At 37.1% G+C, this 18,056-nt stretch overlaps 2 protein-coding genes across 2 annotated transcripts; both read right to left on the bottom strand.

Moving 5' to 3' along the window:
- Positions 1-484: 484 nt before the first annotated feature.
- LOC146166425 (cyclin-dependent kinase 7-like) lies at positions 485-7,173 on the bottom strand. Its single transcript, XM_083390289.1, has 7 exons — positions 6,913-7,173; positions 5,896-6,075; positions 4,946-5,064; positions 4,157-4,343; positions 2,747-2,896; positions 1,730-1,880; positions 485-526 (listed from the first exon to the last, which is right to left on the bottom strand). The coding sequence occupies exons 1-7, from the start codon at positions 7,129-7,131 to the stop codon at positions 498-500; spliced, it is 1,035 nt and encodes a 344-aa protein (XP_083246415.1). The 5' UTR covers positions 7,132-7,173; the 3' UTR covers positions 485-497.
- A 10-nt stretch (positions 7,174-7,183) lies between these two features.
- On the bottom strand, positions 7,184-8,257 carry LOC146166424 (uncharacterized). The gene has a single exon (XM_083390331.1). It carries the CDS (start codon positions 8,255-8,257, stop codon positions 7,565-7,567), a length of 693 nt encoding a protein of 230 aa, XP_083246457.1. The 3' UTR covers positions 7,184-7,564.
- Between the last annotated feature and the right edge of the window lie 9,799 nt (positions 8,258-18,056).

Below are 18,056 nucleotides of genomic sequence, written 5' to 3'. Positions count from 1 at the left end.
TGAAAAATATATTAACAGTAAGACATGGCAAGAATTTCAAAGCCCATACAGAAATATGTAGTATTTTTGACGTTTCGAATAATTTTTTAATCATTTTCAACATATCAACAGTTAGTTGTAAATTGCTGGTTTAAATAAATATTCACAAATCCTTTTGATTGCGGAGTTTGGAAATTCTACGAGTGCCGCTGAGCTTAGTTAAACATTTCTCAGGAACGCAAATAAGAATACTTTTAAGTTTGTGTCTTATTTTAGTTATTTTTTATTTTTAAATTCATTCGAACAACACGGCATATGTGAGACAATGTCAGCTATTCTCTTTATTGCAACATAAAGAGAATATTTGCGCATCAGAAAGAAGTAACAATTTGCCAACAATAAGCCGCGATTTGAACTTCCTTCATCGTGTAACTTGTGGTGTTTCGAACTCAATCCATCCTCTTCGCATAATTCAACGTCAAGCGACAGTGGAGATCATTAATCCAAAAAAATCTTGATCAAAACACAAGTCGTTTCGCCAAACCACCTAAAAAAAGGGTTTTATCAGTTTAAATTATAAAATGTAAGTCAAAACAAGATTGGCATTCAGTTAAAAAACACTTTCTTGCAACTATTTATTTCGCAGGTTTAAGGGCAAGATTGAAATAGACCTAGGCAAGTGCAATAAAATACGAACTATACAAATGTTTGTGTGGCTGTTCCGTGATCTAATAATTATAAGCAATTGAAAAGAGCATTACCAAGAGTTTACAAGAAAAACAAGAATCGTGTAAGAGAGCGCTGTTTAATGCGGTTGTGCTTTATTCTTGCAAAATATCTCAATATTCAGAAATGAGTGCAATTCTAAGCAAAAAGATCTACGACAATTAGTGCACCCAAAGGATGGAAAAGTCTAACTTTTAGATTTTGAAGTCTTGTACAATGCACGGTTATTTTCAAGTTTTTATAGATTTTTTTTGTGAAGGCGAATTAATTTCAAGAAACTGTAAATATTCCATAGCACAAGCTGTTAACTTTTTGTTTATATTTACAAAAGTGGGGTAATATTTATGTAGCGAAACTATTTCGTCTCTGAAACGACGCGATAGATTTCTATATAATGCATTGAAGTTGCGGCCAATCAGTTTCACCGACTTCTGTACGGCCATTGAAGTAAATGCTTATTTGCATTTTATTTAAACAAAGGCACATATAATTAGAATCACGTCATTGCTAATGATACAAAGTTCAGCGTTCGTTCGTAAAACATTTAAAGATTTTTAAAGCAAATTCATAGCCTTTCCAAATCCTAAAATTGGTTCGTTTCACATTTTTTTAAAATATAATTCGAAAACAAAACAGTATTATAATTTAAAAATGTCATGGTCACCACCACAAAAAATACTTAAAAATTTGATTTTGGTTTTTTAACTGGTCTACCACATAGCCAAGTGTAGTAGCAGGTAATTTACCACCAAGTATCGAACGAGTACCGATAAACTTGGTATCGCGTATCGGCTCAAAAATGAGCTTAGCCTAATCACACATGAAGCAGTGCATTTTGTGAATAATACAAAATAAACATTAAAATAAACAGGGGATTTTTGTATAAAATATTTAACTGATTTTGTCGCTGAGTCTATGTAACCGCGAATTGCCTAGGTCTCAAGTTCGAATCCCAGCAAAGCCATTTTCTTTTAACGTATTTCTTTAAAACGTTTACGCTCCAATGCACAGCGAAACCACTGACCCATGTCTGCATCTTTGTCTCCTTTCCGTTTCATCCCGGCCTTAGATCGCTGCACATCCTTGGCGAGTTGCGACGCACAGTTTGCAGGGAGGGGAAGTTTGCTGTACGCCGTCGCGCTTGGCTGGTTACTGAAGAACGACAGCTGCAGGGCCTACTCAAGCGGAACGATACGATATTAGTGAAAAATTATTTTCTAATTTGACAAAAAATGTTTTTACTTTTTAGGATTTAAAAAAATAGTTTTATAAAACTTTAGAGAAGCTGCAATCGTTATGATAAGAGAAAACATTGACAACAATGTGAAAAAGTTTAACTTACCAATAAAAAAATGCTCATTTATTTTAGTTTTCGTAAGACATTGCCAGATATTCTGTTATTTCAAAATAAAATAAACAAACCGCATATAAAAAAAATTCAATTAAACTTTAAACATCTTAGGTTTTGCCACAAACAATTGTAACACACCGAATAATTGCTTCTTTAAATAAAACGTAAAAAACAAAGTAAAACTTCTCAGAATACAGACCAAACTTGTGAATAGTGGTGTTTGATACGTGTAAGTTTATTCAGCTACAGATAACATCGTAATATGATTGAAAACTAAATGACGACATTGCAAAAATGAGGTATTTTTTCCAGGTTATTTAACCACAATTTGATTTGGCGTTAAGAACCTTTAGTTGCTAACTTGTTTTAAAACATTTACCTTTCTATTCAACATAAAACTCACTGCATCGAAGTGCAAATCATGATTGGAATTTTTATGTTAACAAGGTAACGGATCGGAACCCATACCACCCTAGTACCGATACTATCAAGTTGGCATCGGCTCCGATCTGATATTATCGGACATTCCTACTAATGACGTCATTAGGTATTGGACCAACACCGACACCATCTTATAGAACCAGACGGGTGAAGATACTACCCTAGACCCTAGTATCGGACGAGTACCAATACAATGCTATCGACTCACACCCGACCTTATACTTATGAACCAGCAGTTTATAGGCTGACCTGAGCAGCAGTAAGTCTCAGCACCGGGTTGTATTTGAGCAATCCTGCGATAAGTTCCAGAAGGTCATCAGTAGCTGCACTAAAGCACTGCGCAAGGGGAATCCCCGGGAAGTCCTTGAACACAATGTAGTCGGGAAGTTGCTTCATTCCCTTCAATGCAATCAAACTGTGTGTTAGATTCTATATTTTAAAAACAATATTTTTAAAGCAAGTACATTTTGTAATAAAGTTGTTTAGATTTTAGCTAACTTTGATGAAATCTGTAATTTTACAAACAATATAAAAGCAAGAATGTCCACGTTGGCAAGATTTCCAAGACTTAAGTGACCGTCTGCAGCAAGATCTTAGGTAAGTTTACAATAAAAAAAAACAACGACTGTGGCGATTAATGTCGATATGTGTCCCACAGGTCAGGGCTGCGGAGTTGGAGTCGGACTCGGGACTCGAGAAAGACTGCGTAAAACTACCGGAGTCCGACATGCGTATGCGCAGTATCAATTTTTTTAAATGTTAAGGCCGCAAAATGTAAGTTGTAAAGGTGTAATAGCAAATGTGAAATATTTTAAACCATGTAATGCGGGTGGATCAATTATGACACCAATATGAGTGGACTGCAGAAAATCCACCTTAATTTAGTTGCGTAAATGGGTAAAATACAGGCTGTAGAGTCGGAGCTGGACTCGGGACTCGACAAATCTTACATTTTGCCGGAGTCGAACTCGGGAGTCGGACTCGGGTTGTTTTTAACCGACTCCGCAGCCCTGCCACAGGTATAATTATTATATTTTACTCAATGAATATTAAACGCTGAAAATACAATAAAATCAATAAATTTTCAAGTTTTTAAATGTGCAGACCAGTGGTTCTCAATCGGGGTGTCCCGGCGCCGTGGTGTGCCATTTCTAATCCTCAAGGGTGCCGATAGGTATTTGAGAATTTGTAACAATCTGATTTTTTCTCAATAGGTAAGCATTCTGATACAGCTCTTTGTGTACGATTAGAGATCATTATATCAAATGACATTTTCCTACATGTTCTAAGTTCATTGTGTTGTTTCAGTTCCATTTATAGTGACATTTTTTGGGGTGCCGTAAAATAAGAGGGAATCACTGGTTTAGACAGTAACTTATGCAGAACCAGCTTCTATATTTTTAATGAAATTATTTAACTTAGCACCCTTAGAAATTGAATTAAGTCTTAACATTTCCAAAATTGTTTTTATCACATATAAGCTAAAGGAATAAATTTACAAGTTTATTGATAGATAGAAGCCTAATTATTTTAACAAAAGAGTCTTTAAATAAAAATTAAATACTTAGGTAACTACATGGCAGTTAGCTTAATATATAATTAAAATATTTAACATACTACAAGTGATTTTATATAAAGATTCTTAGCGAACCAACTCACAGGCCACTCTGCATCGTTCGGAGTTCCGAGCGTCTCAAATATTTTGCTCAGTTGGTCGAGGTCCGAGTCCCCGGGGAGGAACGGTACGCGAAGCAGAAGTTCGGCCAGAATACACCCCACGGCCCACATATCGACCCCCACACCGTACAAACGAGAGCCGTACAACAACTCGGGGCATCGATACCATCTGAAAACAAGGACATTTTTCGTTTGTGGCAGTTTAACCTTTGGAATCAAGTATTCATGTTCATTTAAAGTTTCTAAGATTGTTGTTAGATATTCCATATTTTACTGCTTATATTATGCTTAAGTTCTGCTGCACAACAAATATAGTGTCACAACAGTTGAGGTTAAATGTAAATGCATTTCCTAACTTAATAAGGCAAGCCTTCTGGAGGCATTTTACATTCCTAATAGACTTTACTTGTATATCCCATAATATTCCACAAACTATATCACCTAGCGAACTTATGCTTCCTTCAGTTAACAGTGAGCTCCTTTAATGTTAAAAAAGATCAAAAATTAAAATTTTACCTGACAATAATTAATCTGAACATTTCACTTCATTTCAATAAGAAACATATTTCCCGACTGACACAACTTCATCTATAAAATAGGAAATGTTATGCGGATCTTTTCAACCCACTCACAGGCCCCAGGGGCAGCAAACCCTAGTTTGAACTACCGGTTTGGCCGTATTTGTTCCGTATGTATTATACATGAATAGAATTCTAGAGATGATCTGATGCTTCTTAAAAGTGCCTTTCTATGTTTTACATAATTTTTTACCGAGTAACGACTTGGTGAGTATATTCTCTGCTCGGACTTCCAAAAGACTTTGCCAAACCAAAATCTCCGATCTTCAGAACTCCGTTGTGATCAAGAAGTAAGTTGTTCGGTTTTAAATCCTATAAACAATTAATGAACACTGTATAAAGCAGAGGAAAGGATTGAAGTTTAAGTTAACACGAGAAGTTTTGTAAAAGAAGTAATATTGAGTAGGTTTCTGTCATACTCAATAAAATTACAAACTAAAACTTCATTTTTTTAAATGAAAGGTATTAAAGCTTTGATAAAAATGCCACATGTAGTAAGAAAGATTTATACAATATATTTAATTTGAAAATATTAAACTTGTTTAAAACAATCCCTTTACTTTTCAATAGAAGAGTGGCCTAAATAATAGATTCATTCTTTTATTAGCAAACGTTTCAGCAAGTGCTTTTGCCATCATCAGTGCGGTAAGTGAGGCTAAGATAAAAACGAGTCACTATATAGACGCTCGGGCGTTTTAGAACGCTATATAAACAGAAAAAAGGAAGTCGCAAAGTAACGGAGATAAGAACTGCAACGGAAAAGTACACGAGCAAGGCGAAATTAGGGCAAAGATAAAAGAATGAGGTCAATGCGAAGCAACAGATACACATAAGAGGGAATTAGTAATAAAAATAAAATGAAAAAGAACTCGACGATAGAAATGCGCGAATATACCATTTATGTGTTAAACAAATACAAGGGGACTGAAGCACTTGCAGAAACGTGTGCAAATAAAAGAATGAATCTTTTATCTATTATTTGGGCCACTCTCTTTCTACTGAAGATTATGAACAGATCCGTGTTTAGTGTTCCTAACCCCTTTACTGTAGTTTAATAACAATTTAGGAAACAAATTAACAGGAAAAGTAACAAAAAGCATACAAAGACAAATTAATGATAATTTGAAACAAGGACTGGCATACCCTGTGTAGAACCCATAGATTGTGTAGATATTCCAGCCCCTGTAAAGTCATGATCATGTACGACTTTATGTGAGCAATCGTCAGAACAATAGAGTTGTCCTTGATTATCACCTCAAGATCAGTCTCCATGAAGTCAAACACGAGACTGATGTTCGATTTTTGGCCGAACACGTCAAGAAGCTAAAGAAAAAATAATCTAGGTTAAAAAATTATTGTCTTCAACTTAATTTCTTGTGTAAGCTACAACTTATTTTTTTTTTTTGAGACACAAAGGGACAACCAATGTAAGAAGAAATTTTAAACTTAGAAAAAATACAAATAATAGTTCCTCTGGTTATTACATTCTCCTCCAACATTTCAACACCCCACAAGTTCACCTTTGCAGGGTGAATGGCAGTGAACGCTTGTGAAACAATTCATGCATATTAGCATTTTGTGCATTTAAACTGGAGAAACCAACTTTGACAGTATATTTCTTCTAAACGTCGGAGTAAATGCAATTACCAGATGAGTTATCTTTTCTTAATATTATGCCTGGTAGCACCATAGATGACACACATTTCAAAACAATCACAGAAAAGATAAAAAAAATTGAAACAATGATCATGCACTAATTTATTTCAGATGTATTTTATTTTTATTATAAGTTACTTTATGTGACACAACTCATAAAGAGCTTTGATTGTAGCTTGATTTCTTCAATATATTAATAATGAAACAATTTTTATTATCAAAACACAAAGTGAGACCCAATTTGTTTACAAAAATTGTTGTTTAGAAAACTGCTGGATTCAAACCAAAGCTTTGTAAATTCTAGAATTAGTCATAAAGCATTATATATTAGATTGTTATGATCATCCTGTACAAGATGTTTAATAAGTTTAAGTACTAAATATTATTAGAAAAAATGATTAACTGCATCACTATTTCTTTTTATATTAGGAATATTTTGCCAAGAGAGTTGAGCTATTGTAATTAGGTACAAAAACAAAGCAGCTAAGTTCCATGAGGTTTTACCCCAATAATATTTTCATGCTGAAGTTCCTGTAGAAGCTTGATTTCACGTAGAGCTGTCCGGTTGATTCCGTCTTTTGCCTCAATTCGGTTTCCAAGTTTGATTTTTTTCACGGCAACAATCCGATTATTGTTTTGTAAATCCTTTGCCTTGTAAACCGTAGCAAATTGCCCCTCGCCAAGAAACTCAATCTTTTCATATCGACTAGATTTGCTTGACATCTTAGAATATTTCTCACATTTTACATCTTTCCTAACTTTTTAGGCCCTAATTAACAGTAAAAAAATATAAACCATTACTTAATAACATACAAGCAACAAATGCTTTTTTTCGAATCACGATTTAAATGCATTTTAAATTTTTAGAAAAGCCTTTTACCATTAAGCATATAACCAACAAAATGTTTCTGTAAAATAACTCGATTATGAAATTTAGCAAAACTGAAAAGTAAACATATCATAAAAGTAGAGCAAGTGTACTTTATCAACATTTGTAAATTTGACTCACAAACATGAAATGGTAAAATATACAACCAATTATTCTGAAACACGCTATTATTTAGAGTTTAGACGCTTTAAATGTATCCAACAGAAAAGCAAAAAAAAAATCCAAGCCCAGAATTTAGTTTTCATAAGATTGGGTGAAAGATTTTGCTTATTTATTTTCTGAACCACCCTCATCATCACTGTCATCGTGCTTACGCGAGCGAACATTACGCTTGGATTTGCTGTGAACATTTTTAAAGCCACTCGTATCTGGCTTCGGCAAGTTTGCAAGTTTTAACGTATCGTCAAGTTTCAGTTCCATCTCAGCTTTAAACTCAGCGGCTGAAATGTTATCCAAATGATCCAAATCGACCTTATCACACGACATATTGTCTGCGGAGATTTTTCTCCGAGGTTTTGCCGTCATGCCAACAACATGCTCCTTCATCTTATAAACAGGGGATTTCCCAAATCCAGCCTCAGCTTTTGGAGTAGACTCAGTTTCCATTGAAGCTAATTCTGTTTTCACAGGTGAATGTTTTTCCTCAGATTTACGTCTTTTCCGCAAATCGTGCAAGAAATTAAAAGCGGTTTGTGTATTTTGTCGGTCATCGCCAGCATTAGTGTCGGATAGGTCGTACTTGGTCCATTGTTTCGGGTTAGTCTCAAACGCAGGCTTTTCTGTGATTATTGGAACTTTATCATCAGCGACAGCTCTTCGTTTCGGTCGAACTGGTTTTATGTCGCCCTTGTTTAGAGCGAGGTTATTTGTGATTTTGTCGACGTCATCAAATATTTTCTTGCTCCGCGACTCGAATCCCTTATCTTGATCAGTCAGATGGTAAGATGGTGATTTTGCCATTATTCAGTTATTAATTTACATTGCAAGCACAATAAAACTAAGGTGATTGTGGAATATAAACTGTTGATCAATGATTATGGACTAAACAAAATCAAGTAGATAATGAATAGTTAGGCAATAGAATGCTAGCAGCTTTGGGTCTCTGTCTGCCGTAAAATAGTCTGTCATCTATACAAATCAGCCAGAAAACAAGATTCCACCAGCCTGGTAAATTGCACAACTAAATCTTTCAATTTTGCCCGGAGGAAACAAGCTTAAATTTTGCATGATTGCAGCTTAAAATTGCAAGGCTGTAATAATATTTATGACAAAATTTGCAAGTTGTAATATATAACGTTATTTGTAAAATTGGGAATAGCATAAATTGTAAAAGGATAAACTGCCCACGTTGACCTTACTTTCCAACTTCAATATAACTAAATTGGACGCTGGTTGACCGAACTTATCACATTTTTGCCTGGAGAGTGTATATTGCTAACAATATTTTGGTCGAGTTAGCGTTTGGGTGAGTCAAGCAATATTATTATGCTTATTTTTACATTTTATGCTTTTCTTGCAATTTCAATTTTGACAACTTGTTTCATAAGTGTTAAAATAAATGTAGTAGGATTGTAGACCAGCGCCAGGATTCATAATAGCAGGAAATATAAAAACCATATCTTTCAGCCTAAAATATGGAGTCACAGGGGCTTAGTCCAAAATTTCTAAACTAATTTGTCGAAGAAAAAAGTAACAAGAAAACTTTGTTTTGATTTTCACACGTTCTCTTACTGAAAGGTGGGAATTACCCCAAACTGTTAATCTTATTTTGGGTGTTTCAATATTATTCGTGAATCTTGATTGACAAATTTAACAAGCTTCAAAAATCAACATTTAAGCCCGGGCCGTAGTCAATGAAAAACATACCCGTATGCAATAAATATTTGACCCCAAGATCAATGTTGACATTGCATTATAAAAACACGAAAAACATAAACGGTACTTTTCAAAAGGTTGATTCACAATAGACGAGTTTTGTGGTAACAAAAAACGTCAACAAATAGAGCGTAAAAAACGCTTTCGGTTGCGGAAAGTTATACACAACTTTGGCGCTTTCGGTTAGGAGCGAAAAATTTACCGTTAACGCTAGCAACGCGTTGTGTGTGAGTTGGACGACGCTAGCGCTTGACGAACGCGTCCTGTGAGAGCCATACTTAAAGTCAATAAAAAAACTAAAGCCAGTTACATAGCACTGCGTTTGGGATTTTCTGCGCCAGTTTGCCTACTGGACTGGCTCAGCAAGAAAAAAATCGAGGTAAACATTTTAACACTTTACCAGGCGAACAATGCTATATTGACAAGCACAAATCACTGTTAGGCTAAACGGGATTTTCTTGGTCCCCAAGTTACTTTGAAAAGGACAAGATAAAGTCTTTTTATAAATTCATGTCTTGGTTTTCAGATCGCTTTTAGCCTAATCTATACTTTTACCATGCTTAGCATGATACATCGCAATCGTTTAAAAGCAAGTCATTATGCGTGCAGATATATTCAAACCTTTATTAAATAGCCTACGCAATGAGAACTTTAATTTGTTAGGCTATATTCTAATGAATATTAGGCATGCGCATCATACTACAGTTTTGCAAAACCGTACTTTTTTCGGACTAATCCCCACGGCAAATATAAAAGCCAGGTGCCTGATGTCCATGGTAGGCTACTTAAAAAGAAGCACACGGCCATTTAGTGCACTGAGTGCAGTAGGCTTTATTTTAATTCGCCTTTTTTGACTTAGCAATAAGAGAAATGTTGGTTCCAGGGAATTATTATTTAAAAGGTACGTTTATACATTTGTTTTGCAACTCAAGAGACAAATGTTTACTCGCTAACGGAGACTATTATTCGGCATTTTTTAAGGTTCAGACTTGCAAAATATTTTCTTTAATGTTGAACGATTCTTATAAACAAAGAAGAATACATCGCATCCACAGAAAGGTTGTTTTTGCAAATTGCGCTACCAGAGCAAAATGCCGCTATTTCTAATCTAATTTGTAAATTGTTTCTGTATTCAAATTTAAAATCTAATTGAATTCGGATTTTCTAAAAATGCTACTTTGTCCAACGGCATGTTTTCACTCAGTCGAAACAAAGAATTTGAAATAAAACTTTTTAGTCGGAACGACCTGTTAGTGATACAGTCTGAAAAGCATAGTCTATGATTTGATTATTGAGAAAAAGAAATTCGAATTGCGCAACTTTACTTAACTGCACGTAAATCTAAACTTGCTGACGCAACCTTTTATGTTTAATCACAATTTTGTGCACTTATGTTCAGCAATAACGATAAGGTTCCACAAATCTGGTTTAGTGATGTCATACGACAACAAAAAATGATGACATAAAACAACAAATGTCTAAATCAGTGCTCCGCAACCTTTTTTCACTAGCAGCAAACCGACAGGGTTTAAAATTATCGGCGGAAAATCTACGAAAACATACCAAAAACAACGATAAACACATGGGCTAATATCTAATATATGGGCTAAATGTCTGACCGATGGAGGACAGACCGTGTACAAAAGAAGGCGCAAAATTTGACGTATTATATTCCCTTACCATCCAGTTTTAGGCTTTCAACGTCCTAAAACAAATCCGCTTAGTCCCGGGACTTGCCTTGATTCCCCTTCACGATGGTAAATCAGAGAATATTAAGGGCTATTGTCATTAGGAAAATTAAACTCACGAAAACGTTGTATTTCGTCGAACTTTAATGTTCCAATAGTCTTCTGGAAGACCAACTAAGATAAAATCGCGCCACAACAATCAAGATAAAAAAAATCCAATGCGAACCGAGGCGGGCAATAAAAATAAAAATGTCTATTATTGTACTTGGAAGTTCTATGGGTTTCGAGTCTATGGTTTATATATGCGTGGTTCCTCGTCTGTAAAAAACGTCAAAAATTCTATGATGTATTGCACAGACGCGCAAATAAAATTGCCTGGTAGTTGAGTTTGTTTTAAAATTAGTTCCGATTAACGACTTTTTATAAATAAATGTAAGTTTACCAGAATTATTGCATACGTTTACAATGCCCGCCTAAACTATACGTTTTAGGCATTATTAGTACTTAATTTTATACAGTGTCTTTGAAAATAAGGCAAGTAAAAGGTATTTTTACACAACTGGCATGGTCTCACGGCACACCACTATACCGCGGCACACCGGTTGCGAAGCACTGTTCTAAATTATCTCTTCAAAGTTGGTGATCGTTCAGGTTGTAAATCATTTGTTTTTTCTTGTGATGAAGGCAAAAGTAAACACGGTAAATTTTTCAAGGTGCTATAAAAAAATGAGGTGCCTGCACTGATTAAGGTGCCTGGGTTAAATAAGATGGTATTAAGTTAAATGGGCTAAATGAGATGGTTAGGTTAAATACCAAAGTTGGGATATATTAGGTGGTTAGGTTAAATTAGTTACGGTAAAATCAAGTTATATCAAATTAGATTAAATTAGGTGGTAAATGAAATAATTTAGGTTAATTAAAAATGCCATGAGAGATACAAGATAGGTAGGTTAAATTAGATAAGGTTAATTAGAACTAACCAAAACATTTCCCTAAACGCTTACACAACTTCTGACTGCAGACTATGAGTTAATCTGTGCGGATTGCGTTGAAGGAGTATACTGGGTTAAAACATGGAAAATTTCGTAACCAATTCAACTGCTTAAAACTTAAAATCACAATTTCTATAAACTCGGTCGAAATTTGTGCTTAAAGATTCTTATCGAAAAAAGAAGAATACATTGTAATAGGAAGCGTATTTACGGATTGCGGTACTGCAAACTGCAAACTGCAACCTCAAATAGGTTTATGCAAATATTGAGCTGCTTAATTTGGAAATTGGGAAAGGAAGTCAGGTGTTGGAATTATGCAAATCAGAAAACAAATTCTGATGGTTTCTCTACATAGTTATCATTATGTTTCCAAATACATTAATGAAGTTTCTCTACTTTTATTCGTTTTTAGCTATTTGAATGGTTTTGAGTATTGCGTAACACTCAGTCTGTTGGTGCTCGTAACGGTTTGCTAGCATATTAGTTTATGTTCGTTACGGCAGTTAATTCAATGGAAAAGATAAACAAAACATCTTTTTTTGGACCCCCCCCCCTAAAATTTTCGGCTAGCTACGCCACTGACCATAACCCGTTTTGCAAACCAAAGATCAAAACCCCCACGATTACCTATGACGTTAACCCTTGAAGCTCATTCTGGCCCTAACCCCTGAGGCTAACTTCTGGTCACCTCTGAAGATTACCCCTTACCATAACCCCTGACCTTAACCCCTGACCCTAACCCATGACCATAACCCTTGACCCTAATCCCTGACCCTAGCCCCTCAGGCTAACCCCTGACCCAAACCCCTTACCCAAACCTCTGACCCCTGACACTAACCCCTGACCCTAACCACTGACCCTTACCACTGACCCTAATCCCTGACCCTAACTCCTGACATTACCCCCTGACCCTAACCCATGACCTTAATTCCTGACCCTAACCATTGACCCTAACCCTTGACCATAACCCACGACCCTAACCACTTACCCGAACCCCTGACCCTAATCCCTGACCTGAATTCCTGACCATAACTCCTGACCCTAAGCCCTTACCCTAACCCCTGACCTTAACCCCTGACCCTAACCCCTGACCCTAACTCCTGACCCTAACCCCTGACCCTAACTCCTGACCCTAACCCCTGACCCTAACCCCTGACCCTAACCCCTGACCCTAACCCCTGACCCTAACCCCTGACCCTAACCCCTGACCCTAACCCCCGACCCTAACCCCTGACCCTAACCCCTGACCCTAACCCCTGACCCTAACCCCTGACCCTAACCCCTGACCATAACCCCTGACCCTAACCCCTGACCCTTTCCCCTGAGCCTAACCCCTGACCCTAACCCCTGACCCTAACCCCTGACCCTAACCCCTGACCCTAACCCCTGACCCTAACCCTAACCCCTTACCCTATACACTGACACTAACCTCTGACCCTAACCCCTAACTCAAACCTTAGACCCTATCATCTGACCCCAACCTCAGAGCCTAACCCCTTACCCTAACCCAAACATTACACCCTAACCATTTAGCCTAACCCCCAACCACTGACTCCAACCACCGGCCTAACCCCTGACCCTCAACCCTGACCCTAATCCTCGACCTTAACCCTTGACCCTACCCACTGACCCTAACCCCCAACCCCTACCACTGACCCTAACCCCCAACTAACCCCTACCACTGACCCTAAACCCATGCCCCAACTCCTTTACCCCTGAACCTAAAAATTGATCCGCGAACCAATCTATTAATCATTTTCAAATTGTTTTTGCAGTGTTTATAGTTTATAGTGATGAAGCTAATCTTAGCTGTTCAAGTTGTTGTTGGTTTTGTTGGCGTTATTGGATGTTTTGGGTGTTCGCGTAATTGGGTGCTGTGCAAAGATAAAACCAAGTGCATTCCCAAAGGGTGGGTTTGTGATGGAGATAGTGACTGCCACGACAGTAGCGATGAAAACAACTGTACAACTTGCCCCCAAGATCGGCCTTTGAAATGTAAAACTGGAAGTCAATGTATTTATCAACGTGATATTTGCAATGGAATAAAAAGCTGCGACGACCGCAGCGACGAGTGGGATTACGTAACAAGTTGCCCCGACGACCAGTGGAAGTGTAAAGATGGAAATAGATGTATTCGGCAAAGTTATGTTTGCGACGGCTATAAGAGCTGCCACGACAATAGCGACGAGTCGAACTGTGCAACTTGCCCCAATGATCGGCCTTGGAAGTGTAAAACTGGAAGTGTATGTATTCGGCAAAGTGATGTTTGCAATGGATTAAAGGAATGCAAAGAGGACAATAGCGACGAGTTGTTCTGCAAATCTTGCAAGGAAGGTGCGTGGTTGTGTAAAGATAGAAGTAGATGTATTCATCAAACGTTGGTTTGTGATGACATTAATAACTGCAACGACGCAAGCGACGAGTCATATTGCACAACATCATGCCCAAATGATCAATGGTTGTGTGAAGATTATTCTAAATGCATACCACAGAGTGATCGTTGCAACGGTTTAAAGAGCTGCAGCGACAATAGCGACGAGGCAAACTGCACAATATGCCAAGATGATGCGTGGTTGTGTAAAGATGGAAGTCAATGTATTTCCAAAATGTTGTTTTGCAACGGTTATTACGACTGCGACGACAATAGCGATGAGAAGTATTGCACAACATCATGTCCAGAAGATGAATGGCTGTGCAAAGATAAAACTAAATGTATACCGAAAATAAATGTTTGTAATGGATTAACCGACTGTGAAGAAGATTACAGCGACGAATGGGACTGCGCAGCTTGCAATAGCCAGGCGGTTATGTGCGGTTGTCTGACAAAGCAAAGTCCTTGCAAACCAACTGGAAAGTGTATCCCAACATCACTTCTATCGAATGGAAAGAAAGAATGCGAAGCAGGTGACGACGAACCTTGTGAAAACTTGAAAGTGGAAGGTCACCTGGCGTTTCGTTGTTCGAATGAAGATATGAAAGACACCTTTCTTTTACATGGGAATGGCTACAACTGCGACAAAGAATTTGCATCCTGTGGCGATGAAAAGGACAGACAATGTGAGACAGGAGCATGGGTTTGCGGGAAGCCTTTAGAGGACTTTTACAGATGCAATAACGGATTATACAAACATACTTCACAGCGATGTTCTGATCTTGGTTGCAAAGAATCAACCTTCGGGTTTGGCTTCAAATGTCCAGCCACATTAAGTCAAGTTTCCAATCAAGCAAAAACTTGCATCTTACCACAAAACAATCTCTACGACAACATTCACCAATGCGGAGATAAATCAGATTTATGTTTTGTTGATGGTGAGCTTAAATGCTTCCTATGTTTGGATAAACGACTAATAATATCTCAGCAGCAAGTTTGTGACGGGGTGCCAGACTGCTACGACCTTTCCGATGAATGTTTGTGCGACGACCAAACAGTTTGTCGTGATATCTTGGGTGACGCTAGAGACACTTGCCCTCCCCACCAAATGCACTGCTACAATGCAACGGACTGCGTGGATATTGACGAGGTATTATGCAACGAAAACATGAATTGTGTTGCTGATATCCCCTGCAGTAAGGTGCAGACACAAAAGAGGGCACAATATAAGACTATTACATGCAAAGGCACATCAGGAACTATATCAGCCGTAAAGTGCGACGGAAGACCTGAGTGTTATGGTTTCGCTGATGAATGCAATCTTGACCCAAGGAAAAAAGTTTGCGACAAGCGACCACGATTTTGCAACGACCAGTGTTCATGGGATGCAGCTTTAAGTCAACCTGGGGTTGTGTGCAGAGGGTTGCTCGACCCCAGCACTGGCTTGTCAAGATGCAACGAAACTGGAAAGAACCTTTGTCCAAAACGCCACAATTGTCGCAACAACAAAGTGTACACTAGCATCGACATCGACCAAGTTTGTGACGGCATAATTCACTGCGACGACGGCTCCGATGAAACCAAATCGCGATGCAAGAAGAAGAGGTTTTATTGCAACAACAAACAACCATTGTCGGTCGACATCGACTTGGTTGAAGACGGATTTAAACAGTGTACGGACGGAAGTGACGAATGCCCGGATGTTAGCAAGTATGATACCGTGTTTTCAAATGTGAAAGAAATGATTGCAAACCCTTTTTTCAGGGACATGTTTTGGGTAATGCGTTTTCTAGCTGGGGGTGGAAACATTTTGGTGTTTGTTACCACCCTCTGGGAAATGATCACTGATAAAGAAGCCACAGCAATAAAAAAAATAAATAAATCACTTATTTTAAATCTATCATGTGCAGATTTTTCAATGGCTCTATATTTGCTTGGGATAGCTAGTAAGGGTGCTCAACTTTCAGGTGATTATTGCTCAAATGATGCAGCTTGGCGAACCAGTGATACTTGTGATGTGTTAGGATTCATTGCTTTATTTGCTTCCCAAGCTAGTGCTTTAATTATGGCCACAATGACTGCTTTTAGAGTTTATTTTGTAAGTAAACCATTTGCTGCTAAAACCATGAAACTGAAGTGGGTTTACTTTTCTTCCATTAGCATATGGGTTGTTAGTATTTTATTGGCTGTCGTACCTCTAATGAATATTTCGACTGAATACTTTGTTTCACATGTCTGGTTTTCTTCTAGATTCTATAAAACCGACAGAGTTTCCCGAAATGAAACGTTTCTTCTTGCAAAACGAATATTGGGTAAAAATTCTAGCGAGCTTTCTTGGCATGAAGTCAAGGAACTGATAACTTTCACATTTCCACAATATCCTATTAAGGGTGAATTTGGCTACTATGGGGAGACTAGCGTTTGTATACCGAGGCTCTTTGCTTCTGTAAATGAGGCTTCTTGGCAATATTCCACATTTCTTATAGCTCTTAACTTTATGCTGTTCATTTTCATGCTTTTGTCGTATATAGTCATTTACATTAAAAGCAACAAAATGTCAAAAGCTAGAAAGAAACAAGTTAATAACAAATTGCAAAGGCGTATTTCTCGCTTGCTTATAACTGACTTCTGTTGCTGGATTCCTTTATGCATTTGTGGTTTCTTGGCTGTTTCTGGTGTTCCACTTTCCAAAGATATATACATTATTAGTGCTGGTATTTTGCTTTCCATTAACAGTGCCTTAAACCCTTTTCTTTACTCTGATATTTTTGATAACTTGTACAACAGTTGTAAGCAGCGTATTGTTGCTAAGTTTAAAAAACCCACAAACGACATAGAAATGGACGTGTTTACAATTGGCTAATTTAATCAACTAATATTTTCCATAAAAAACTAAGTTGTCTTTCCAAAACTTGAACCCGTCTTTACAATATCTTCATGACAACGCTTTATGTTCGCTTTGTACAGAAATAGAATTGTGAAAATGAATTTCGTGGTTTTTACTTAAGGTACAGTTTAAATGTTCAATCATTTTTGTAATAAAAAGTTAGAATAAAAGCAAAACAGACTTGAATCACTACGTATAACCTAGGATTCGATAAAGTGAAGCACAATATAGGAAATATGAAAACAGAACAGGGTAATTCTGTATAAAACATTACAAAGGGGGTATATTTCAAACATAACATACTGGAGTAATTGTTTACAAAAAAAAAGAAAAGTAAAGGGCATAACATTTTGGTAAAAAAAACGAAAAGTTAAAACAGGTTGGTTGATCAGTGGTCTGATAACTTTAGTGGGTTAATAGTATCGTTGTAGTTTAGTTGAGCCATGTCTAGCTACGTTAATGTTGTGATGGGAAAATGTGTCAAATAGCATTCAACTTATATGTAAAGCATGTTGGGTAGGTATGTACACAACAGCACCAACACAGGTTTTAGCAATGTCACATTATGTTTGAGAAAGCATAAAACGTAAATTTTTCTGTGGGAAATGTTGAAAAGAATCTTCAATAAACGTCTGTAAGTTCATTTATTTCTCCGAAGATCTTCAGCATTTGTTCATAGTGAGCATTTATATTTTTTTTAATAACAAAGGTAATGTTTCTTACGATAAAATAAATTAGGGATAAAATAAATCTTACTGCGATTGCTAACCGATTCCGAATGTCCTTCTACAAACAAAATTAACTTGCGGAGAACCGGTTGAATTTATTGGCGCTTTGCAAAGAACAAACGTGACAGTGGAAAGTAGAAAAGTCAGGAATGGTGAAAAAGTTTGTTGCTGAGAACATTCCGCAAAAAGTCGGTTCAGGGTTAAAGTGGTTGCTTTGA

The sequence above is a fragment of the Ascidiella aspersa genome, chromosome 1, assembly GCF_963924565.1.
Source record: "Ascidiella aspersa chromosome 1, kaAscAspe10.2, whole genome shotgun sequence".
In the NCBI taxonomy this organism is placed as follows: Eukaryota; Metazoa; Chordata; class Ascidiacea; order Phlebobranchia; family Ascidiidae; genus Ascidiella; species Ascidiella aspersa.
Note: the sequence above shows the minus strand (reverse complement) of the source record. Positions and strands in the feature narration are given on the sequence as shown.